The sequence below is a fragment of the Dipodomys merriami genome, unplaced genomic scaffold (assembly GCF_024711535.1).
Source record: "Dipodomys merriami isolate MVZ:Mamm:240054 unplaced genomic scaffold, mDipMer1.0.p SCAF_6, whole genome shotgun sequence".
NCBI classification, from domain to species: Eukaryota; Metazoa; Chordata; class Mammalia; order Rodentia; family Heteromyidae; genus Dipodomys; species Dipodomys merriami.
Window position 1 is genome coordinate 63,843,643 of NW_027206179.1, and position 26,053 is coordinate 63,869,695.

Here is a 26,053-nt window from a genome sequence, read left to right on the forward strand (position 1 = left end):
TGGCTTCAAACCATGATCCTTGGATCTCAGCCTCCTGAGTAGCCAGGATTATAGGCTCGAGCTACCAGTGCCCAGAACTGATTCTTGTAGTTACCTGAAGATCTGACCATATGTATTCTCTTTATTTGAAATGCTCTAAGTTCAAATAGTGTCAGTCAGTTTAACCATTAGGGCAAAAGTAAGTGATACTATGAAACTCACTAAAGTCTTTTTAAAGGGAGGCCAGCTTTTTAAAAAGAGAGTTTTATTGTTTGTACATCCTGGAAGCTGTCACTTAGTCCTTGAAGTGAAGCCTGATATTGTGCAGTGATGCACTAATGGACAAAGACGTACAGACAGAATCAAGGATGTCCTTTGAGAAGTTGGCAGGGTGTGTTACAAATGTAATATCAGACTGCAGTGAGATGGAACCAAAGATTTAGAAAGCACAGGCACACTTCCTGTGAGACATGTAACTTGCCACAAATGGCACATCTGGCTTGTTGAGCAGTCCCATTCAGACCTTTTATGAGCCTATCCGAATACTGAGTGGCAGGACACGGTCATCTGAAAGCATTTTGGAAGGCAGCCTATGTACCAGCTTGGAAATAATTCTGCAATACAGCTTTACTGAACTGGACATGTGTACAAATGGACTACAATAGGGCTCCTAATTCACTGTTGAATAGCAAGCTGAGGCAGAGAAATACAAGCTGAGAAAGCAGAAGGACCATCTTAGGATTCCCAGCAACTCACCTCCAAGCAGTCAGGCCAAATGGGCAAGCTCAGCTGCTGCAGAGCAGCCTGGCATGCAGCTGTATGCGCTGGCCTTGCTGTTTGTGAGCAAAGGCATGAGGCTGGTTGACTGTGGGGTCTAAAAAGCTAAGTTACAGTGACAGGCTATTAAATAGCAGGCACAGCTGCTACTGGAAAGGCAAACTTGATGACGTGTCCTGGGTGGAAGAGATTATGGGTCTTCTATTGTCTTTAACTATACCAGTGAATCCAATTTAAAAAAGAGATTTATGCATACACAATAGAAATAAATAGGAGTAAAGTTGTATTCTATGACTTTCCACTCTTAATGAAAACCGAATCATTGGTTGCATTTAAATAATAAAAGACTTAAGTTTCCACATCCCCTACTGAGGATTTACCCAATGCCTTGAAAATGCTAGGCAAGCACTCTACCTCAGAGCTGTATCCCCCAACGTTGAAATACTAGAAGTACAGCAATTTATCATGATTAGTTTTTATTCTTTACCAGTCTCCTTGCATTTTTATTTGGACAGAATATGTAAAAGACTAGGAATGCCCTAGAATGAATATTGTGATATTGACCTTATAGCCATTATGCTCTCTGCTGTTATTCTCTAGTTTCTTTTCAATGGAGTTCTCTTGCCTAATCACTTATTTATCTTTGTCTCTTCGTGGGGCCAACATAGTAGAGGCTATATACTCCCTAATGTTTAATAAATGTTTAACTGGACTGAATAGCAGGGTTCAAGGTGGCAGTGTATGGGAATGTAATAGATAAGGTACAGTTTTCACCAGCTATTCTTATCCATAGCTGTTTCAGGTAGTAGTCCAGCAATCTAATAGACTGAATTATACTTGTAACATGTTGACACTTTTCCTTTTTGTCCTGAGCTTGCAACCTTCATGACTTTCCATCCAATTTCCTGTCTTGGCTTCAATTCATTGAATATGTACTCTGTCACCTTTTATAATACCAAGAAGAAAATTCTGATGAGTTCCGTGAATCAAAAAGCTTGAGTCTGGAAAAGGAACTGTAGATATAGGATAAAGATGAAAGCTTTATACATACATAGACCTAAAGTGCTACAAACACAAGACAGCCATGACAGCCAAGGAGAAAGAGAAGAGACGGTTAAGGAATGAAGATTAGTCAAAAAGTGACACCTAGAGAAACAACTAAATGCTCAGTAGAGAAACCTTAGCATTTCACTATTTGAAAAGATACGTTTTATATTAAATGAACCAAATATGCCACCTGCTATGCATTTTCTTTTATACATTTGTCAACAGTTCTAATCATATTTGAAGGACTGTAATTTTAATGATCTTGTGATTTTTGGTACCCTAAAAGCATGAATAACGTATTTGCACATAAAGTACTTTGCTTGTAAGAAGATTTCATTGTTAAGCCTTATTATTTGCAATTTGTTGAATGAAATGTTGAATTTTCCAGTATAAGCAGAGAAAATAATCTTGGTGGTTAAAAAAATTAGTAAACTATGCAGATAGCTGTACTTTTATTTCCTCTCCTTTAAAATAGCTTTTCATACTTAAAAAAAAAACTTACCTATTCTTAATTTAGGACAGGAATAAAGTTACTGATTTTCCATTACTTTATTAATAGTAGTAGATGTAGGTAGTCTGTGTTGCCCTCTATTGGTGACTAATGGTTAGTTTTAGCAAAATAATTGGGGCCATATGTATCATTTTTATGTATTTCATAATTGTATCAACCAGTACACTTTAGAGAAAAAAATATAGAAACCAATCTGATAGTTGTGGTCAGAATTAGCAAAGGCAGAAATAGGAGATTGCACCTTGTGAATTAATCTTGACTAAGGTAGTATCAAAATATTGTTGTCTCTGATTAATTTTTATTTTGTTTTTGTTTTTGTCAGAGCACCACCTCAAATCAGGCGTCCTAATCGAGAAGTAAGACCTCTGAGGAAAGAAATGGCAGGAGTAGGAGCCCGGGGGCCTGTAGGCCGAGCACATCCTATATCCAAGAGTGACAAACCTACGAATAGAGATAAGGATTATAGACCAAGAGGGAGAGATGACAAGGCAAGACTATCTCTTTGTGATTTGCTCACTTGAAGCTTGTGACTTTGGTGGATATTATGTTTTTTGTTTTTAATTTTCAGGGTACCCCTGGCTTTGATGTGGAATAATTAAAACCTAAGTGGTTTTTAAAACTTTAGTAGCCTTTATATTTGAAGGCCATGATATCATGCCAGTAACCCAGAAGTAGAATATATATATATGTATGTGTGTGTGTGTGTGTGTGTGTGTGTGTGTATGTGTGTATGTATGTATGTATACTCATACAGGTGTAAGCAGCATACAAAATACTGTTGGAGTTTGAAAGATTTTCCAAAAATATTTTAACAAATATTTTAAATTTAAATGAACAATAAATGAAACATAACTGTAGGAAAGAATCTTATAAGAAGCAAATTGGGCATGGGTAGTTCATGCTTATAATCCTAGCCATTGGGGAACTGGAGGCATTTGAGGGGGTTGCTTATTTAAGGTTAGGCTAGGGAACGTTGTTGTTTTTTTTTTTTAATCTTTTTTTGTCAGTTGTGGGCCTGAACTATCAGCCTGGGTGCTGTCCCTCAGCTCTTCAGCTCGAGGCTAGTGCTTTAACACTTGAGCCACAGCACCACTTCTGGCTTTTTCTGCTTATGTAGTACTAAGGAATCGAACCCAGGGCCTCATACATGCACGTTAAGCACTCTACCACTCAGCCACCTTCTCAGCCCAGCCTATGGAAAGTTTTGAGACCCTATCTCAGAAGCAAAATAAAAACCAAGGGGCTGACAAGGCACTTGTCTAGTATTCCTGAGACCCTGGGTTCTATATCAGCTAATACATACAGAGAGAGAGAGACAAAGAGAGAGAGGCAGAGAGAGAGAGAGAGAGAGATTTTCACAGAATGAGATGGGTAGCATTTACACTTGCTCAAATTTTAATAAAGCTTTGATTTATGTGAAATTATTTAGAACAAGATTTTTTCTTTTTTTTAATCTTATAATAAATGTATTGTACTTTCACACTTTAAAAATCTGCTTGTATACAATATAATCAGAAAATTGACTGTAGTCATAATTACACAGTTAATGAATATCTTTATCATTGCATTCCTCTTATCTATTATTCAGGACTTACAAAATAACTATTACCATCCATACATTTAAAAGATTTTTAGTACAATATATGATAATGACTCAGCATGCACTGTATTCCAGGCTTTAAACTAAGCACATTTTGTGAATTCTCTCTTTTGGTCCCGGTTGTACTTCTGTGAGGAAGACTATAATACAAAGCTGATGTTATCAGGTCATATTTTATGAACTTGAAACCCAAGATTTTTTTTTGGGGGGGGGGTCCGGGTCATGGGGCCTGAACTCTGGGCCTGGGTGCTGTCCCTCAGCTCTTCAGCTCAAGGCTAGCGCTCTACCACTTGAGCCACAGCACCACTTCCAGCTTTTTTCTTTTTGCTTATGTGGTGCTGAGGCATTAAACCCAGGGCCTCAGGCATGCTAGGCAAGCACTCTACCACTGAGCCAACTTCCTAGCCCCCAAGATTTTTTTCTTTAATGAGAAAACTTCCTTAATTTTCATTGTGCACATTTACTTATCTGGAAAATTAGTTGGCAAATATAGTTAGTAAAATTGGCTTTAGAACTAGAGGTTTTATTTTTCTTTTTAGTGTATTTATGTTGTACTGGGGATTGAATTCAAGGTCTTGAGTTTGCTTTACTGTATAAGCCATACCTTTAGTTCCAAACAGTGGGAAATGATCTTATAAAGAGCTAGCCAGAGTGACAGAAATTTTTAGGAATAGAATTTCTCATGCATTGTGATGTCACAAATGAATAATAGGTGATGAATTGCCACAAAAGTTTCACTAGTTAGATATTAAGGATCTGCCCTCAAATTCATGACATATGTATAATGAACATAGAAATGATAGCCAGTGGTTATCCTTAAAAATTATACACTGTATTTGATTTTGTACTTTGATCTGTAGATAAGGACTCGAGGTAGACCAACTCCTGGGCCTTATGAATGTGGAACCTATAATAGAATAAAATAGAATAAAACTGGTGCTTTATGAGCATTTCTATTATGAGAAAGATCCAAAGATATATTTAACCTCTATGCCTTTTTTTTTTTTTTTTTTTTTTGTGGTCATGGAGCTTGAACTCTGGGCCTGGGAGCTGTCCGTCAGCTCAAGCCAAGTGTTCTACCACTTGAGCCACAGTGCCACTTCCGGTTTTCTGAGTGTTTTATTGGAGATAAGAGTCTCAGGGACTTTCCTGCTCTGGCTGGCTTTGAAATGTGATCCTGAGATCTCAGCCTCCTAAGTAGCTAGGATTTACAGGTGTGAGCCACTGGTACCCTGCCAACCTCTATGCCTTTATGGGACACCAAAAATGATTTTTTAATGTTTAAAATTTGTTGGAGCTTATATGCTATAAAATGTTAAACAGTCCATATCAAATCCTTTTGGGGATTAGTGAGGGTTTCTAATGAAAGTCTTGGTTTGTCTGGCTAGGGAAATTAAGCTGGTTCTCCCATTATCAGAATCCTTATAGATGAATACTTGACCATCTGTATTTTAAGTATCATTTTGGTTTCTTCCTCCATTTTTGTACAGCTTTTTTTTTTTGTATTTTAGAGAATTACAGTAGGGGCCAAGATCTATTCCTTATTCTGCCATTATATTTGAGGAATACTTTTAGAACAGGCTGAGTTTTCATCAGTCTTTAATTTCATATAACACAAGAGAAACATTGTAACCATAATTTATGATATGCTTCTTTTGTAGGCACCATTCAGAGTGATTACATAAGAATTTATGAAAAATCAATCTTACTCCCCTTTGTACAGATGAAGAAACTGTAGTATAGAGAGCTAGAATAACTTGCCATTATACAATAAGCAATAGACTCTGAGGAAACAGAAATTGTAAAGTCACATACCTTTTTCCTTCACCTCAAGAGTTTTCATAGTGTGCTTTATCCCTACCAAGCTATACTGAAAATCTGAGTTGGATTTGTAAAAAGAACTTCCTAACAGTTAAATACTGATCTTTAATTGTGTCTCTGAATCTAAGAACAAAACAATCAAGGAGCATTTGTTAAATGTCAGGTATATCTTTCTGGAGACTATAAATGGTTTTTTAATTCATAATGTTTCCAAATAATTTTCTAAGTCTTAGTTATTCTTTCATTGACAAGTACTCAGAATGTCATTAGAAAATAAGCCTTATTCTTTTCTTTTCAAAAGAACTCGCCAGTTGTTTGGAGATAAAAGAGATTTTTAGAGTCATTGTGGAAAGAAAAGAGCCTCAATTAAAAAAATAAACTCATAGAAACCTCATTAGAATTTGAAAGGTGTACTCAGCTCAGTTCTGACTATTAAAACTATTCAAATATTCATCAGAAGACTAGAGACTTGAAAACGAAACTGAAGACTGATAGGGTTTGAGACAGCTTAGGTAAACTGATAACACCTATTTTCATTGAAGCCAGATTTGAAAGTGAATATTGGAATACCTCTTTAGCAAGATTGGTCTCCTTTTTAATCCCCCTTAATCAGATGTTTGCTGCAGCCAGCTTACAGACAACAATAACAACAAAATAATAGAAAAGACCAGAAAAATCAGTTTATTGTCCATAGTAAAACAGTATTCTCTTGAGAAAATAGGTAAATGCATAAAAAATTAGTTATAAAAGCATATGTTCATGTAGACTCTTCATGCTCTAAAATACCTCCCTTTATGTTATGGAATTTTGAAGGCTGCTGCTAAATTCCACCACTTACTTACATTTATAAATGTAAAAAAGTGAGGCTAAGAAAATCTACATATTTTCTTCAAGGTCTCTAGTGTATTTATTTGGCACTTTAGTTTAGTGTTAGGAATGGTATGCTGTAACAACTCTTACTAAGAGTTACAGCAAATGTTGCTCTTCTTTGGGTGCTCTTATTTTTTTTTTGAGGTTATCTACAAAATTCTTTTTGATGCTTTCTACGTGTATTGGTTTGCTTGCTGCACTTCTGTGATCCCAGCATTATGTTTCCTGTTTTATGGAGAAAGATGTTGAGGCACCAAAGTGGAACTAGGAATTGAACCTGTTCAACTGCATTGCTGGAGCTTTTAATCATTTTGCCACACTTAGGCTTCCTATCTTGCTTTACTGTATCATGAGTACTTTCTTATAAGGGTTACAGTTCATTTTCTGGGAGATTACAACTTTTTTCTTCTTTTTAAACTGCTGACAGGTTTCAGGTTAGGTCCAAGTTTACAATACTGTTTTAAAAATAAATAACCATCCGTTTTCATACTGAGGCCTTGTTCCTTTCCTTCTTTCTTGACACTGCCAACAAGATCCATAGCTTCATCTGTAACACTAGCTTATACTTTATTAAACATATCTTTACTAAGTATGTATACTTTGTGAATAAAATGTGCTGCCTGTAACACCAACACCTAGGAGGCCAAGGCAGGAAGATTGTGAATTTGAAATTAGCTTGGGATAAGTAGTAAGCCACTTGTCTCAAAAAACAAACAAACAAACAACAACAACAAAAAAACACCAAAAAGCTGGCTTCAAGTTGGTTATCTCTCATTATTGTATGGGAGTGAGAAGAACAAATAAAGCTCTACTTTTCAGTCTTACTTGAATGGACCTGATATGTTAGTCTGTTTGGGCTGCTATAACAAAGGACTGAGTAATTTATGAGTGATAGAAAGTTGTAGTTTTGAGCACTTGTGGCTTAAGTGGTAACCTTGAGCAAAAAGAAATTCATGGACAGCATTGGCAAAAAAACCCCCAAAAAACAATCAATCAAAAAACATTTCTTCTGCAACCTAATAAGTTAATTTTAGTCTATCCTTTCTGAGTAAAAAATGCACTTGTTATTTCTGTGCACAAAAGTGATTCTCAGCTATTGTCAAGATGACATTTTTAAAGATTAATGCATAACAGCACTGCTCTCTCTTATCTCATGATTAGAGCTGTATATGCTTTTAAGCAGAATTCAGATTAAAATTGGGTAAATTATGGTCATTGGATTTAAGCTATTAAATTTGAAGGACTTTGTTTCACTGAATTATATGGAATAGATAGCCATTCATGAATATTTTCCTTCTCATATATAGGCCCAGGGATATGTTATACAGAGAGATGTTGCAAACTATATTGGAGTATTTTCTGTAATTAAAAAAAACTTATTGAGGGCTAGAAAGGTAGCTCAGTGGTAGAGCGCTTGCCCTGCATGCCTGAGGCCCTGGGTTCGATTCCTCAGCACCACATAAGCAAAAAAGAAAAAAAGCCAGACGTGGCACTGTGGCTCAAGTGGTAGAGTGCTAGCCTTGAGCTGAAGAGCTGAGGGACAGTGCCTAGGCCCAGAGTTCAGGCCCCATGACCGGACCCCCTTCCCTCAAAAAAACTTATTGAAAAATATGCATACATTGTACTGTTTGATGAATTATGATTATCTTCTGTTGTATGTTTAAGAATGACTTCCAGAAAAAATGTGTATTTACACACAAGATTTATCAGTCTGACCCTATAAAAGACACATATTGTACCTAATTTGTAAATAATACCTAGTGCTCTTTACTGTAAATTTTTAGAGACAACAGAATTCCTCAAGAAGGCAGGAAAGGGGCTGGGAAGGTGGCTCAGTGGTTAAAGCGCTTGCCTTGCATGCCTGAGGCCCTGGGTTCGATTCCTCAGCACCACATAAGCAAAAAGAAAAAAGCCGGAAGTGGCGCTGTGGCTCAAGTGGTAGAGCACTAGCTTTGAGCTGAAGAGCTGAGGGACAGTGCCCAAGCCCAGAGTTCAGGCCCCATGACCGGACCCAAAAAAAAAAAAAAAAAAAAAAAAAGAAGGCAGGAAAGTCTGAGTTAAATTTTTGCCCTTGCATTTACTAGTGAACTTATGTACTCTTATATATTACTTAGTCTTTGTTAGTGTGGGTGTTTTCTGTTTTTGGTTGTTTTTTTGTTTTTTGGTTTGTAGTTTTTCTGTTTTGGGGGCTTGAACTCAGGGCCAGGGTGGGCATTGTCCATGAACCTCTTTGTGCTCCGGGCTAGTGTTCTACCACTTAAGTCACAGTGCCACTTCTGGCTTTTTCTGAGTAGCTTATTGGAGATAAGAGTCTTAAGGACTTTTCTGCCTGAGCTGACTTTTGGAGGTATGATCCTTAGATCTCAGCTTCCTATCTAGGATACAGTGCCCAGCTGTTTTTTTGTTTTTTTTAATAAAAAGAGAATATCTGCCTTGTAGGGCTGTTTTATTGAGATAATAATGTATGTAAGATTTTCTGTCACATGGCAGATTCTCAGTAAGCTAATTTTTTTTCTTCTTGTATGTTAATACTTTGATTATTCTCTAACAATGCAGGAAATCCTCAGCATTCACCAATCTGTTGGGATCCAGCAGGATCATTTTAATCTTACCTGCAATCCCCTTTTCCTATTACAACAATGTTGATTAGAAGATGTTTGCAATAAATTTGACAAGTTCATCTATCTCTGATTAATCAGACATACCATTGTACATTGTAAGCAAATATTTTTAAAGTGATTACGTGTGGCTGTAGCTCAGTGGCAGAGCACTTGCTAGTATGTACCAGGCCCAGAGTTCTATCCCTAGCAACACATGTGTGCATGGGTGTATGTACAGAGAGGGGCAGGGGATAGAGAATTATATAATACTAGTTTGAAAACTTGATATTAAATAAAATTACTTTGTTATTGACCAGAACTCTTTTTAAATACATATACCCAGGGAAGGAAAAATATACAAGATGGTGCAAGTGATGGAGAAGTTCCAAAATATGATGGTGCTGGATATGATAAGGATCTTGTGGAAGCCCTGGAGAGAGACATTGTGTCCAGGAATCCTAGCATTCACTGGTTAGTCTATGAAGTTCTTGAGTTGAAGTAGTGGAGACATCAGGCCATAGCTTGGCTCAGTGGGAGTCTTCTCTGGTTATTTGTTGATCTCCTGATTATGCCTTTATCTTTAAAGTGAATGTATAGAATCGATACAAAGGTCCTGGTAATTAACAAGGACATTTTACATGTTAATTTGATTTTAATGTAACTGACAAGGGTTTGTTAATTGAGTAATATATTCTAATTAAGAATTGCAGGATACTTTCATTAATTTCATGCAATGGAATGTTAGAATAATTTTATAAGAATAATTTTTTATAAGTTAAAAATATAAAATTACTTTTGACCATAAATTCAAAGTGGCCCTAAACGAACATTACAGACTTTGTTGTTCTTACAAAGGGACGACATAGCAGATCTGGAAGAGGCTAAGAAGTTGCTAAGGGAAGCTGTTGTTCTTCCAATGTGGATGCCTGATTTTTTTAAAGGGATCAGAAGGCCGTGGAAGGTGAGAACTTGTTAAAAATTGTTTTGGTAGAAGACTGTTGTCTGCATGCTAATAAAAGGCAGCATTGCTGTAGATTTTTTGTGTTCTACACAGTTTGCAAAGGTCAAGGAATGTTTATAAATAAATGCCTGGATTTGGATTTGTAGTTGAGGCGCGCTACAATTATGTGGCAGAAAAAATGGTTTCTGAGTGTGTAAAGCCCCTTCTGTCAGGTACTGGGAATAAATGTTGTATTAAATAGCCTGTGTCTTATAATCTTTTAGAAAAACAAATTCAGGGTTTCCTACACATAGTTTCTTTCTTTTCTTTTGTGTGTGTGTGTGTGCTGGTATTTGGGGTTCTTGAAGTTTTTGCTGAAGGCTTACTTGAGCTTCAGCTCTACTTCCTGCTTTTTGCTGGTTAATTGAAGATAAGAGTCTATAGACTCTTTCTTCCTGGACTGGATTTGAATCATATTTTTTTAATACTAGTCTAGCACTTGTCCATATATTTGAATCACAGTAAAACAAAATGTAAAGACAAGCACAGGGTAGCTGAATAATGCCTGCCTAGGACTTCTGGTACTGTGCTGTGAGTCAATCTCGGCATCTGTTGAATTTGTTTGTCTACCAACCACTTGTATTTGCCAGCTTCTTTCATAGGTCATTTACCTGTGTTAGAGCAACAATCTGAGATACTTTTCTTTCAAATGCTTAATTACTCAGAAACATAGAATTCAAAAAAAATTTGCCATTTGCTTACCTTGGAAGTTGACAAAATTGAAGGACATGGACATAATATTTCATGTTTACACTGTTGTTTAGTTATAGTAGAGTTTGTAATCTTGTCACCTGCTCTAGGAGACATTGTATTCTGGAAACCATTCCCAACTTGGAACATAAAAAATTAAAAGTAAAGTATATGACAAATAGGTGTGTTTTTTTTTTTTTGCCCACCTTCACTATGGGATCAAGAGTTTGGCCTGACCTCCATCTTTACTTCTAGTGGGCATAGCTTCCCCAGTGGAGAACTTACAAACTCGAAGTTTTATCTCTAAGAGAATGAGAGTCCCAAGGTGGCGTAGTGACTTGTAGGACAAGGGACAAAACCTCAGCCCAGCCAAAGGTGATTGTAATTTGCTGCCAACATTTTTGAACCTTTAAAAGTTAAATGTCTTATTATGTTATTATGTTCCCCCTCCCTCCCTCCTTCCTCTCCCTCCCTCCCTCCTTAAATGTCTTATGTTAGTATGTTCTCCCTCCCTCCCTCCTTTCTTCTCTCCCTCCCTCCCTCCTTTCTTTCCTCCCCTCCCCTCCCCTCCCCTCCTCTCCTCTCTCCTCTCTCCTCTCTCCTCTCTCCTCTCTCCTCTCTCCTCTCCTCTCCTCTCCTCTCCTCTCCTCTCCTCTCCTCTCCTCTCCTCTCCTCTCCTCTCCTCTCCTCTCCTCTCCTCTCCTCTCCTCTCCTCTCCCCTCCCCTCCCCTCCCCTCCCCTCCCCTCCCCTCCCCTCCCCTCCCCTCCCCTCCCCTCCCCTCCCCACCCCTCATGTCCCCTCCCTCCCCTTATGTCCCCTCCCCTCCCCTCCTCTCCTCTTTCCTTATGGGACTTGAACTCTGGGCCTGGGTGCTGTTCTGAGCTCTTCAGCCCAAGGCTAGTGCTTTACCACTTGAGGCATAGCATCATTTCTGGTTTTCTGGTAGTTAATTGGAGATAAGAATCTCATGGATGTTCCTGCCTGGCCTGGCTTTGAACTGTGATCCTCAAATCTCAGCCTCCTGAGTAGCTAGGATTACAGGCATGAGCCACAAGCACCCGGCTCATTAATATTATTTCTTTTTTTGGGGGGGGGGTTCCGGTCGTGGGGCCTGAACTCTGCGCCTGGGCACTGTCCCTCAGCTCTTCCTTCAGCTCAAGGCTAGCTCTCTACCACTTGAGCCACAGTGCCACTTCTGGCTTTTTTTCTTTTTGCTTATGTGGTGCTGAGGAATTAAACCCAGGGCATCATGCATGCAAGGCAAACGCTCTACCACTGAGCCATCTTCCCAGCCCCACCTTAATTACTTCTAAGAAGAGATCTTTAGATGTTTCCTTTACAACCAATTTTTTCATTGTCACACAAGTATGATTTTTTTTTACTTTTATCAATTCATCTCTTCATGCTCTGCTTTTTTAGTACTTATTGGCAAACTAGATTAAAGGATAAAATATAAAAAATAATTTGTAATGAAGTCATATTCCTGGTCTAATATTTTCTTGCATTAGTAGAACAAAATTATGGACTATAGAACTGTTACTCACTTTTTAGTTATGTTGGATAGCCAAGTAAAGTGGGCCATGTCTGTAATCCTAATTACTCTGGAGGTTGATATTGGGATAATCACATTTCCAGGCTAGTCTAGGCAAAAAGTTTTTGAGAACCCCACCCCCCATCTCATTAGAAAAAGATAAGTATGGTGGTGCATACTTCTCATCCCAGTTACAATAGGAAACATAAATAGGAAGACTGTAGTTCAGGCTAGCCAAGGCAAAAAGAGACCCTATGTTAAAAATAACCAGAGCAGCTGGGTGCTGGTGGCTCATGCCTATAATGTTAGCTACTCAGGAGGCTTAGATCTGAGGATTGCAGTTCGAAGCCAGCTCAGGCAGGAAGGTCCATGATACTCTGATCTCCAATTAACCACCAGAAAACCGGAAGTGGCCGTGTGGCTCAAGTGGTAGAGTGCTTGCCTTGAGTTGAAGAGCTCAGGGACAGCATCCTGGTCCAGAGTTTAAGCCCCACAACCGACAGAAAATTATCAGAGCAAAAACAGCTGGAGATATGGCATGAGTGGTAGAGCACCAAGCCAGCAACTACAAAACCCTGAGTTTTATTCCAGTACTACCAAAAAAATTAGGTTGTAAATTTTTAGGGATTTTTGAGATATTTACTAAAATGGGTCAAACTGCTGGTATAAAAGAGTATATGAGCTGGTACCAGTTACTCATGCCTATAATCCTAGATACTTTAGGAGGATTATAGTTAAAGGCAGTCTGAGCAAAAAAAAAAAAAAAGCAAACCCCCATCTCAATAGGAAAATATTGGGATTGGTGGTACACATCTGTCAACATAGCTCCTTGGGCAGCTAAGATTGGGAAGATCGGGGCTGGGAAGGTGGCCCAGTGGTAGAGTGCTTGCCTTGCATGCATGAGGCCCTGGGTTCGATTCCTCAGCACCGCATAAGCAAAAAGCCGGAAGTGGCACTGTGGCTCAAGTGGTAGAGCGCTAGCCTTGAGCTGAAGAGCTGAGGGACAGCGCCCAGGCCCAGAGTTCAGGCCCCACAACCGGACCCAAAAAAAAAAAAAAAAAAAAGATTGGGAAGATCAACATTCCAGGTTTGCCTGGGCAAAAAGTTTGAGACCTGAACTTAAAGGCCTGGGTATGATTGTGTATGCCTGTCATGCTAGATGTTGTGGGGAAAAGCAAGACCTTATCTCAGAAATAACCAAGGCAAAAAGACCTGGAGGTGTGGCTCAAGTAGTAGAGTACCTGCCTAACAAGTATGAAGCCCTGAGTTCAAACACCAGTATTACAAAAAAAAGAGGAAATAAGGAAGCACAAAAATGTGTCACGTTTATAAAATTTGCCTTAAAATCTAAATTCCAGGATTTCCGAACTGAAATGGACCTTTGAGTTCATCTTCGATCCCTATGTTTTGATAGGCTACAAAAGTGAGATTCGAGATAGGTTGTGACAGTGAAAATTGTTCTAGAAAATGTAAAATTTGACATTTAAGTTCCATTTATTTGTGCTTTTTCTCTTGCATGGTATGACATTTTTCTTTTATCCATCACATATATATATATATATATATATATATATATATATATATATTTTTTTTTTTTTTTAGTCTTGATATATGTTAGAAACTTGGTTGACTTGCTTGGAAAATGTATAGGATTTCAAGCCCCTGGACTGAGAGACTTCCTAGACGGAGAGTTAGGCAGCTACTGGTGGCTTTCAGCCAAAGACAGTAGAGCCACATACATAGGTGGTACAGCTTTGTGTGTTCTGGGCTTAGCAAGAGCAGACGTGATGTGTCAGGGAAGACTTCCTGCCTGAGGAAATGGGATTTGATCTGAGATTTGCAGGATTGTAAGGATTTCACTATGGTGAAGACATTTCAAATGGTGTAGGAGCTTAGGAGGAATGAGACTTGAGCAGTGGAATGTAGGTGACAAACTATAAATGCATTGGAAGTAGATGGATTTGAGTTTTGTAAGGAAAGCACACTGAGTACAAACATGTCTTATTTTATTGCACTTTGATTTATTGCACTTCACAGTTAATGCTTTTAAAAAATAAATATAAGATTTGTGGGAAACTCTGCATTAAGAGTGTGTTGGCACTATTTTTCCAACAGGTTAGATGATTTTTTAAAGCAATAAAGTATTTTTAATTAAGGTATATACAGTTTTTTAAACATAATACTATTATCCATTTAATGAATTATAGTAGAGTGTAAACACATGTTTTATATGTACTGGGAAGCCAAATCTCTTATATGACTCACTTTATTGAGATATTCATTTTATTCTAGCTGTCTGGGCCTGAACTTATATGCAAGGGATCTGTGTGTTTGTAAAGGACACAGACCCTGCATCCACACTGTCTTGGGCCATTCTGGCTCTTTCCCACAACTAGCTTTGTGGCTTTGAGCAAGTTACTAAATTTCTCTATACCCTACTTTCCTTAAAAAATGTAAATCATAATAGCCATCTTATCCAAATAGTATAAAGATGAAATGAGTTATGAGTTAATGAGGCCTTAGAACAGCATCTGATAATGGCTAGAACTATGAAAATATATGTACCTGAATTACTATTAAATTGAGTGATTTACCATTCAGCCTATCATAGCACTTTTTAAATTGTACTATAATTTATATGTGTCTTCTAGATTAAAAGTTTCTTGAGGATTTATGTATGAGTCCTCACTGATGTAACTCTGTGTCATCAGGGCCATACATTTAGTAAGCATTCAAGTAAGGGTACATTGACTTAGTATACATTTATTGAGAATTTACTGTGTGTCAAGTGGTAGGCTAAGTGCAGATGAGGATGCATAAATAACCACAAGACTTCCCGCTCATTGTCTTTTGTGGAAACAGGCATGTTTTATAATGGAGGCAAAGTATTGAGTACTGTATTTACTAAGATCAATGTGACTAGTGTTATGATATAGTAACGAACAATGTGCTATGGCAGCAGAGAAGAGTACTATGTAAGGTACTATCAGAAATGGTTTCCCCAATCAGGTGGCTTTGAGCTTCAAAGATGGCTAGAAGTCAGAGTCAGATGAGGAAAAGGTTCTGAGGCAGAATGGGTATCATGACAAACAAAAGAAATTGTATAAGGACATATGAACTATATGTTTATATAGTCAATATGAACTATGTAGGAGGAATCATATTGGTTCAGTGTGGCTGCAGTGCTTATTGTGGGGCATAGTAATAACAAAAGACATACTGGAATGGTAAATGGGACCCACGAAGAGCCCCATATGCCATGCTAAAGATGTCTGATCCATTGAAGAGTGGAAGGAGAGTGACTTGGAAATGCAGAAACAGCCAGGCACCTGTGGCTCATACCTGTAACCCTAGCTACTCAGGAGGCTGTGATATGAGAGAATTGCGGTTCAAAACCAGCCCAGGCAGGATGGTCCATTAGACGCTTACTTTAATTAGTCTCCAGAAAACCAGAAGTGGCACTGTGGCTCAAAGAGGAGAGAGAGAGGGAGGGAGGGAGGGAGGGAGACAGAGAGAGAGAGAGAGAGAGAGAGAGAGAGAGAGAGAGAGAGAGAGAGAGAGAGAGGGAGAGGGAGGGAGAGAGAGAGAGAGAGAGAGAGAGAGAGAGAGAGAGAGAGAGAGAGAGAGAGAGAGAGAGAGAGAGAGAGAGAGAGAGACATCCCAACAACAGAGTGGAAAGAGATGGACTCCGGTGGCTATAGATAAGGAACATGATCCAGAAGCTGTCACAGACAATGAGGGCCTAACCAGAAGTTAGTTATTGGACTAGAGAAAAGTGAGTTGATTTGTGAGAGATTTTAGAAGGTATGTGACTGTTTTATAGGGATAAGAGAGGGATAGATTCCAGGTTGAATTGAAGGAATGCATGCTCAGTAGTTTCTGACACCACCACGTGCCCAGATTTGGACCAAAGTCCGGATTGAGAGCTGATTTTTTTTTGTGTGTGTGTGTGTGTGTGTGTGTGTGTGTGAAAATACCGTACAGAGGGGTTACAATTACATGGGCAAGGTAATGAGTGCATTTCTTATCAAGCATTGTTGCCTCCTCCTGTGTTTTCCCCTCCCACCTTCTTCTCCCCTCTACCCCCCCACCCCCAGCCAAAGTTGTAAAGTTCATTTTTTGACATAACGTCTTGAATATCTGAGAGCTGATTTTTACAGGGATATTCTCATTGCACACATCTGCCACAAACTTGGGGGTCACCAAGTCACTCTTGCTTCTGAACAACTGGCTACAAATTCAGGGCTTCTTTGTCCCTCTCAGCTCTGATAATCTCTACAGTACCTCCAAGGACACTTATAATTACAGTTTTATTGCCAAAGGATTCAGACCAAAGCCAATCAAAAGGAGAGGTGCAGAGGGGAAGTAAAGACTGGAAGCATGCAAGATGTGACATTTCTTTTGTCTTTTCTCTGTGGGGTCAAGGTGCTTTACTTTCCTGGCCTGTGATGTATGGCAAACTTGAAACTCTTTTGAGTTTTGATTTTTTTTTTAAAAATATAACCTTATTGTTTAGGTGGTATACAGAGGGGTTAGGTTAGGAGTCAGGTAATATGTTTCTTTTTTGGACAGTGGTGTATCTAGATTTTTTTAAATTGGGGTTTCATTATAAGGTATGATCAGTAGAATCATTGCCTGTGGATCTTAATCAACTTCTAGCGCCTTTTACCTCCCAGAGGTTGAGCTGCTATCACAGCACTCAGAAATAGAATTCTCTGATCACTTGGTTAGTGTTTCTGCCTAAGTCATCCTCCACCCTGACTCAGTGTTGCTAACATAAACTATACGGATACTCAGCTTGAGTAACTCCATGAGCATAAAATTACAGAGCCCATCATGAATAATAAGGATACTCCTGACACTAAGTACACTCCCAAGTCCTCAGAGGCTGTTTTCCATCCATTTGGGAAGAAGGTCAGCCAAATTCTTTATTATGCATTTATACAGACAGCAGTGAACTGATATGGAAATTGAAAACAATCACAGAAAATGTCTGGAAGGTTTGAATAGAAACAAAAATGTGTTTAGGTAAATAAATACTCTGCAGTTAATTGGAACTTGAGATCTGTATCTTGCAATAGAGTTTAAATTAAAATTGTGACATAGAAGTAGTGGTTGATGATATGAATATAGTTGAATTTGTTCAAGGGGTTTTATCAAGTACAATGAGCAAAGTTTTAGAATTGATTTAGGAGCACATAGGGCAGGGGAGGAGACTTGAAAGCATTGAAACTAGTCTGAAAGTAGGAGAAGCCCCAGGGAGAGACAGGTGGTCAGGAGGAAGGGGATGACATACGATATAGAGAGGTATACTAGGTGATCTTAGTGAAGTGGTAAAGCAAAGGGAAGATTGTAGCCTGTGAATGTTGAAGCGTGAGCACAGACCTCTTCTTTAAAAAGGCTAAGAAGAGGAAAAACTGGATACTAGCTAGAGCTAGTCTAGTGAAGGATTCTTTAAGGGGACAGATTTAAGTGTGTGTATACATACATATGTATATTTCATATACATACATATGTATAGGTACACACATATACACACATACACATTCATACATATATAGGATTCTGAGGCTTGAACTCATCTGGACTGTGTCTGGGCTTTTTTGCTCAGCACTAGTACTCTACCTCTGGAGCCACAGCTCCACTTCTGGCTTTCTTGGCACTTAATTGGAGATAAGAGTCTCACAGGCTTTTCTGTCTGGGCTGGCTTCGAACCATAATCCTCAGGTCTTAGCCTCCTGTGAGCCACTGCCACCCAACTCTCAGTATATTTCTTTCCTTTTCTTCCCATTCTTCCCTTCCCCTCTCTTCTCTTTTCTGTTTTTGTCGTGCTATGGATTGGACCCAGAGCATTCCACATTCTATGTAGGCCCTTTACCACTGAGCTTTACCCTTAGCTTGTGTGTTTCTGTACTGTGGAGAAAGAGCCAGTAGACAAGCAGATACAGGAAAGGGGATAGTTGGAGGAGTAATATTAGGAAGGTGAGATTCAGAAATACTATACAATATCTATGAGTTATTTCTGCATGCAGATGGAAATTAACTTGGAAATTCCTGTTGGAGGCAGCCACATTACTGACACTATAGGTATGAAGAGGGCATTGAAAAGGAATTTTAAAAAGAGAATATGAAACTGGGCTGGTAGTGCATATCTGGAATCCAAGCACTGCACTTTGCTATACCTGTGCCTCATAGCAGTGCCAGTAGTATGTTTTCTATTTCCAGAATTTTAATCTCATAGTTAAAAGCTCCCTTCAAAGCAAAAACAAATTTTTATATGACTAATGTTTCAAATACTGGAGGCCTTTGTTTTGTTCTGTGGATCAAAATTTTATAGCCAGGAAAGCATTTGAATGGTTTCTGAAGTTTGAGTTTATGAGACCTCAGTATACACACAGAATTTAAAATTAAACTGATGCTGTCTAGGGTGTGTATTAAATTAAAGAATTAGAAGACAGGAAAAGTCTTTAAAGCAGATCCACAAGTTCATTTGAAAATGCAAAAAGCAGCAGAAACTAGGGACATTCTCTAGAGACCAGAGGATTCCAAAGAGTCCAGTGGAGCCCTCTTGGAGGGCAGTTTTTATGGCTCAAGGCTCCTCCTATATCACCTCCCCTGTTCTTTGTTCTAGCTGCTTGATTACTTGTGCATGTGCTACCCTCTTTTTTGATTAGTTGAGCAGACACCCAGAGGATTGTGGGAAGAAGTTTTTGAGCAGGAACTCACATCATAATGGTCCAGGAGCCTGAGGCACTATGGGAACACATGTGATGTATTGGTACATATACTACGGTATGTGCACATATAACATGTGATGGTACACATATTACCTGCCACATGTTTTGTTTCCCACTTTTTTATCCTTATGTACCTGTTTTCCTTTCTTTCCCTTAAAACCTCCAGAAGCTTATCAAACCAAATTAGCAGCTGGGTTGAAATTCCTCTAAAAAAATTACTAGTGTGTATGTGTGTGTGTGTGTGTGTGTGTGAAATTCCTCTAAAAGAATTACGTGTGTGTGTGTGTGTGTGTGTGTGTGTGTGTGTGTGTGTGTGTGTGTGTGTAGAATATAGAAGCATTAGCTATGTATCTGAACTCCCATTAAAAATATTGGAAAATGGGGCTGGGAAGGTGGCTCAGTGGTAGAGCGCTTGACTTGCATGCATGAGGCCCTGGGTTCAATTGCTCAGCACCACAGAAGCAAAAAGAAAAAAGCCAGAAGTGGTGTTGTGGCTCAAGTGGTAGAGCGCTAGCCTTGAGCTGAAGAGCTGAGGGACAGCGCCCAGGCCCAGAGTTCAGGCCCCACAACCGGACCCAAAAAAAAAAAATAAATAAATAAAATATTGGAAGAAAAATTATTTAAAAATTTATTAATCTTCAAGACTTAAAGGTCTGGTTTCTCTGAGTAACTTATTTCTCAGGGATGTTTGTTTTTGCTTTCAAAGTTAAGAAATAATTGAATTTAATTTTTAGTCTATACTTAGTGCTCTTTCATCACTTAATACTTTTTTTTTTTTTTTGGTCGGTCGTGGGACTTGAACTCTGGGCCTGGGTGTTGTCCCTTAGCTCTTCAGCTCAAGGCGAGCGCTCTACCACTTGAGCTACAGCGCCACTTCCACTTAATACTATTTTATGCATGCTGTATGGTACATTTAAACTGATATAATTGCTGCTAATTAGACTGTTTGAATCAGCACTGGATTTGATTGTTGTATTAACTCATAAGGGAATCTCTATTCAATTAAAAACTAATATGAATTATGAGAAGTAGATTTGTCCTTTAACATATAACGAAAATCTGTGGTTGGCTCCCTGTGTAATAGAAAGTCATCATTTGCTTTCATAACGTTTAAACAGAGCATTTTTAAACTGTGCAAAACTATACATAAATATCTTTACTGGGTTCAGGAATGGTTCTTTCTAAATGTATCAGGAGGTTCTTGGTTGTCTAAGCCAGTTATTAGCTTATCTCTGACTACTGATCTGAAACTTTTGGTGATATTATCTTCATTTTTTTCTCTATAAAAATGATTTCTTGCCAAATGTACCATGGTCTAACTGTGACAGTTGTTGTAATTGTATACATCAATTTTATTTGATGTCTTTGTATACATCAATTTTATTTTGATGTGGAAATATTCATGTAATTCAACATAAATACTTGAAAATTTATGACAAAGCATTTGAATTTGATAAACCAATTTTGAAATTTCAGGGTGTATTGATGGTTGGACCCCCAGGCACTGGTAAGACTATGCTAGCTAAAGCTGTTGCCACTGAATGTGGTACAACATTCTTCAACGTCTCTTCTTCTACACTGACATCCAAATACCGAGGTGAATCAGAAAAGTTAGTTCGTCTGCTGTTTGAAATGGTGAGTGACAATGTATTCAGATATCAAGGCATTGTTTGTATAGACACAGGATGCCCCACAAGCTAGATCTGCTCAACTGGGATTTTTTTTTGTTGTTGTTGGTCATGGGGCTTGAACTCTGGGCCTAGACACTGTCCCTTAGCTCTTCAGCTCAAGGCGAGCACTCTACCACTTGAGCACCACTTCCAGTTTTTTGAGTGGTTTATTGGAGATAAAAGGTCTCACGGACTTTCCTTGCCCAGGCTGGCTTTGAACCACAATCCTCATATCTCAGCTTCCTGAGTAGCTAGGATTACAGGTGTGAGCCACAGTGCCAGGCAGGAATCTTTTTAAAAGAGTAGCAGGGTGGTCATATTTTCAGTTCTAGATACACTAATGAAATGTGGTGTAGGGCTTTGTGGGCCCTTTTGTCCAGCTGTAGTAGAAGCTGGTCATGCATGGGCTGATCAGTGTCCCTGGATGTCTGGCATGTTGGTGGAGCTGAAACAGAAGCTAGAAACAGATCTGTCATGGAGGTTTCTTTTCAGTAATGGTTCACAGTAATGAATGTTTGAGTATAGGTGACTATCTTGAAACAAATTTTCTTTATGGAAATTTCTAAACACAAATGACAGAACAGCTCAATGCATCTCCATGTATCTACTACTACCCAGTTTCATCAACCATATACTTTTTATTTTTCTGTTTTGTTATTATTGTTGGTGATGGTGGTTTTGGGTCTTGAACTCAGGGCCTGGGCGCTGTCCCTGCACTCTTTTGCTCAATGCTAGCACTCTACCACTTTGAGCCATAGCTCTACTTCTGGTTTGAGTGGTTAATTGGAGATAAGAGTCTCACAAGGAACTTTTCTGCCTGGGTTGGCTCCAAACCTTGATCCTCAGATCTCAGCCTCCAGAGTAGCTAGGATTATAGACATGAGCCACCAGTGCCTGGATAACCGTATAATTTTTATTGTTAAAAGTTTCTGATATGGGTCTGGGAAGGTGGCTCAGTGGTAGAGCGCTTGCCTTGCATGCATGAGGCCCTGGGTTTAATTCCTCAGCACCACATAAGCAAAAACAAAAAAAGCTGGAAGTGGCACTGTGGCTCAAGTGGTAGAGCGCTAGCCTTGAGTGAAGAGCTGAGGGACAGCGCTCAGGCCCAGAGTTCAGGCCCCACAACTGGACCCCCCCCAAAAAACAAAAAGTTTCTGATGTGACTAGTTGGGTTAGCTATATCAGTAACCAATTGGAGACACTAGAAGTTTCAACTTTCTTTTGTTAACATTTTAAAAGGAGAAAATGCTACTTTAAAAATATTCAGATTCTCTTATGAGGTAAATGATTTCTTGGAAATATTTTCATAAAGGCTAGGTTTTATGCCCCTACCACGATCTTCATTGATGAAATAGACTCTATCTGTAGTCGAAGAGGAACCTCTGATGAACATGAGGCAAGTCGCAGAGTGAAGTCTGAGCTCCTCATTCAGATGGATGGTAATTGACATTTAACTATTACCTCAGAATTGCTCTCTTTCCTTTTTGAATGGTCTAGACATATTTTGGAAGTTCTCAATGAATAGACATGAAAGCAGCTGGAGTTTATTTTTAATCATTTTTTCAGCCACTTATTTGTTCATGCATTCAAAAGCATTATTGTATACTTCTAATGAATCAAGTAGGTTACAGAGGAAATGGCTTCTTTGGTCTTGAAAGAACTCACTATTAGAACATAGGCTCTCCAGGTATAATCTAGAATGCTGGCTAGGAACCTTGAGACCCTTTAAAAGGGTTTACAGAGGGCTGGAGGTGTGGCTTAGTGGTTGAGTATCTTCCTAATAAGCATGAGATTCTAAGTTCAATCCCCAGTATCACAAAAAGGTCTATTAAAAAAAGAGCAGTTTTCTAGAAGCAGTGAAACTTGGGAATATCATAAAGATGGAAAGCAGGAGCAGATGGGAGGATCTAGCTGATCTCTATTTAGCAAGACATTAAAATGTTTGCTGGTTCCTTCCTACTCATTTCTGGTGTTCTTTGGTCAGTTGTGGGACTTGAACTCAGGACCTAAGTGCTGTCACTGAGCTTTTGTGCTCAAGGCTAGCACTCTACCACCTTGAGCCATAGCTACACTTCCAGTTTTTAGATGGTTAATTGGAGATAGTGTCACAGGCTTTTCTGCTCAGGTTGGCTTCAAGCTCAGATCTCAGCCTCCTGAGTAGCTCCGATTACAGGCACAAGCCATTAACACTTGGCTTACTCATTTCTTATGATTTTCAAACTCTCTCTCTCTCTCTCTCTCTCTCTCTCTCTCTCTCTCTCTCTCTCTCTCTCTCTCTCTCTCTCTCTCTCTCTCTCTCTCTCCACTCTACCTTTTTCCCCTCCACCCTCTCGCTCCTCTTTTCTTCTGTCTCCTCTCTTCCCTCCTCCTGGTTGGAGACCGAACTCAGGGCCTTGTGCATGCTAGGCAAGTGTTTTGTCACTGGGTTATATTTCTAGCCCTTTTGTTTTAATTTCTAATGGCAAGTATTGATAGATATATTCCACACACCTCTTTGGAGCTTCCAGTAAGAGTGCAAAAGGATCTTGAGATCAACAAGTTTGAGAACCACTGCTAAATAGGAAACAGTGTGTAAATTGTCCACCAAATACTTACAATGTGTTCTGAATACACTGTGGACCATCGTAAGACAAAATAATGCACTGAGTCAGTTCCTTCAAGAGTTAACCATTTAACTTCTGATTAAGTGAATGACATATTTGGTGTGATGGATGTTAAGAACCTTATGTTTAAAATTGGAGAGAAAAAAGACTGAATAAAATTTAGCAGGATTTATGGAGACATGTTTATAGTCTGTTATTTGGAAAGCTTGATTCTAATTGATAATGATTGACATAGGAGTTTAATAATAAGAAAATGTGCGTTAAACTGGTTGCTCTAAATTTACTACTGTTATAGTTCAGCTACCAAGTCATATCAGTAAAGTTTGTGGTATGTGTACATTTTTATCACTATTTTCAAGTTTTTCTATTGTATGACTAGAAATTCTTTATCCTGTAATTTTAATTATGAAAAAGTAGATTCTATGCATCTGTTACTGGTTTGATTACAAAACAAAATCCAGTAGTTCATCAGTGCCTGGTAATTAGGTTCATTCTTAAATTCTCTCTTTTGTTATTTTCCAGTAAGCCACTTAAAAAAATTCATGTTACTATATTAAGTAAATATGACTGCTTGGCTCTTCTAATTTCTCAAGAGAACTTAATGATTGGAGTTATTATTTATAATAATAAATAGCATAATATAAATAAATAATATAATAAATAATTAAAATACTTTTTAGGAAGATATGGTTAAAATAGAAGGGAAGAATTAAAACAGAGCCTAGTCTCCGATATCTTTATCATAAGTAATACACATTTATTTTGTTACAGAAAAATTGGCTTGTATTATTGGATTCAAATCCTGCACTGGATTATGTGAATTCTTTGGCTTCCTTGTTTTGTGGTTCTCTGTTAATATGTCTGATTTGAACACCATATAGAAATCAAAGAGACTGCACTATTTCCCTCATTGGCTTCCCATGAAGCACAGTGGCTATGTTAGATATGTTAGCTTACAGGAAGAATTCTAAAACACAATAAAAACACTGACAGCATTTTCTTCATGGACTGTGTCTAGGGGTTGGAGGAGCCTTAGAAAATGATGATCCTTCCAAAATGGTTATGGTATTGGCTGCCACTAATTTCCCATGGGACATTGATGAAGCTCTGCGAAGGCGATTAGAAAAAAGGATATATATTCCTCTCCCAACAGGTATTTTGCCTTCCTTCTTCTGTATTGAGCGTTCTGTCACTTCCTGTTACTTTTTCTATTTATCTAAATCTTTATTCGTCCTCTGCTTGAAAAAGTTTATACCATTTTCTAGCCACTTTATAGTAGAAGTAGCCACAAGCACTGTATTGAAATTCCTTACAGCTCAAAGAAATTCTTGTATTCTGTATTTGTATTAATAGTATTTGTATTAATAGATTTTATACCATTACTTAAGGTTTTATTTTAAACTTGAGGAACCTTTATTAAACCTTATTTAAGTGATTAAAAATAAAGTTCTTGCAGGCTTTTTCAACATATGCCACTTTAGAAAGTGTAATTTCATCTTGTTGAATGTTGACATTTTTTTGGGGGGGGGGTTTGGGTTGTGGGGCCTGAACTCTGGGCCTGGGCACTGTCCCTCAGCTCTTCAACTCAAGGCTAGCAGTCTACCACTTGAGCCACAACGCCACTTCCGGCTTTTTTTTTTTCTGCTTATGTGGTTGAGGAATCGAACCCAGGGCCTCAAGCATGCAAGGCAAGTGCTCTACCACTGAGCCACCTTCCCAGCCCGAATGTTGACATTTTTAAGTGACTTTTTTCTTTCCATTTTGAGGTAAAATTTACATATGGTGAGCTGTACATAAGATATAGTTTGATGTTTTGATAAATGTGTCCTCCAGTTTAATCAATACCCTAATCAAGACATAGAATATTCCTATTATCCTTGGAAGTTTCCTTGTGTCCAACTGATTAACTCAGACCTCCATTAGATACTCATTTTATCTGATTTTTTTATTATCATTGATTGGTAGAAGTTAGAACATCACACAATCTTTCACTCTGGCTACGTTTAGTCTCTTTGAGACTGATTCATGTGATTCTATATATCAGTAGTTTATTCTTGACTTGGATTATATGTATCACAACTTATTCTGTTGATGAACAATCGAGTTGTTTCTAGTTTTTGGCTATTATGAATAACACAAACCTTCTTGTAAAATTTTTTCTATAGATGAATACTTTTGATCCTTTTATTTAATTTTATTTATTTATTTTGGTGCTCGTTCTGGGCCTTGAGCTATAGCTGCTGTTTCCTAGCTTTTAGTTTAAGGCTGACACTCTTACTTGAGCTATAGCTCCACTTCCATCTTCTGCTGGTTAATTGGAGATAGGAGTTTCACACACTTTTCCACCTGGGTTGGTTTCAAACTGTGATACTCAGATTTCAGTCTCCTGAGTAGCTCAGGTTATAGGTTTGAACCAAGCAGGTTTTTTAAAAATTCTTTTGGGAAATATAGGAATATAACACAACAGAACAGAGTAGAATAGATTATAAGGTAGGTACATGTTTAGTTTTATAAGGTTCACCCTAAGTGTTTTGCCATCATCATTAATAAACATGAACTGCAGAATTGAAACATCACTACATCCTACCAAAGTTAGCATTTATTTATTCTAGTTCA

The 26,053-nt window shown here is 38.3% G+C and overlaps 1 protein-coding gene across 4 annotated transcripts in view; it reads left to right on the forward strand.

Annotated features, from left to right (window-relative positions):
- Katnal1 (katanin catalytic subunit A1 like 1) overlaps positions 1-26,053 on the forward strand; it is a 127,921-nt gene that overhangs the window by 78,743 nt on the left and 23,125 nt on the right. For all 4 annotated transcript variants that reach the window (XM_070003035.1, XM_070003032.1, XM_070003034.1 and 1 more), the window contains exons 4-9: positions 2,637-2,802; positions 9,549-9,676; positions 10,061-10,166; positions 20,641-20,799; positions 22,147-22,273; positions 24,456-24,590. In XM_070003035.1, coding sequence (XP_069859136.1) covers positions 2,637-2,802; positions 9,549-9,676; positions 10,061-10,166; positions 20,641-20,799; positions 22,147-22,273; positions 24,456-24,590 — 821 coding nt within the window. The remainder of the gene's footprint in view (positions 1-2,636; positions 2,803-9,548; positions 9,677-10,060; positions 10,167-20,640; positions 20,800-22,146; positions 22,274-24,455; positions 24,591-26,053) is intronic.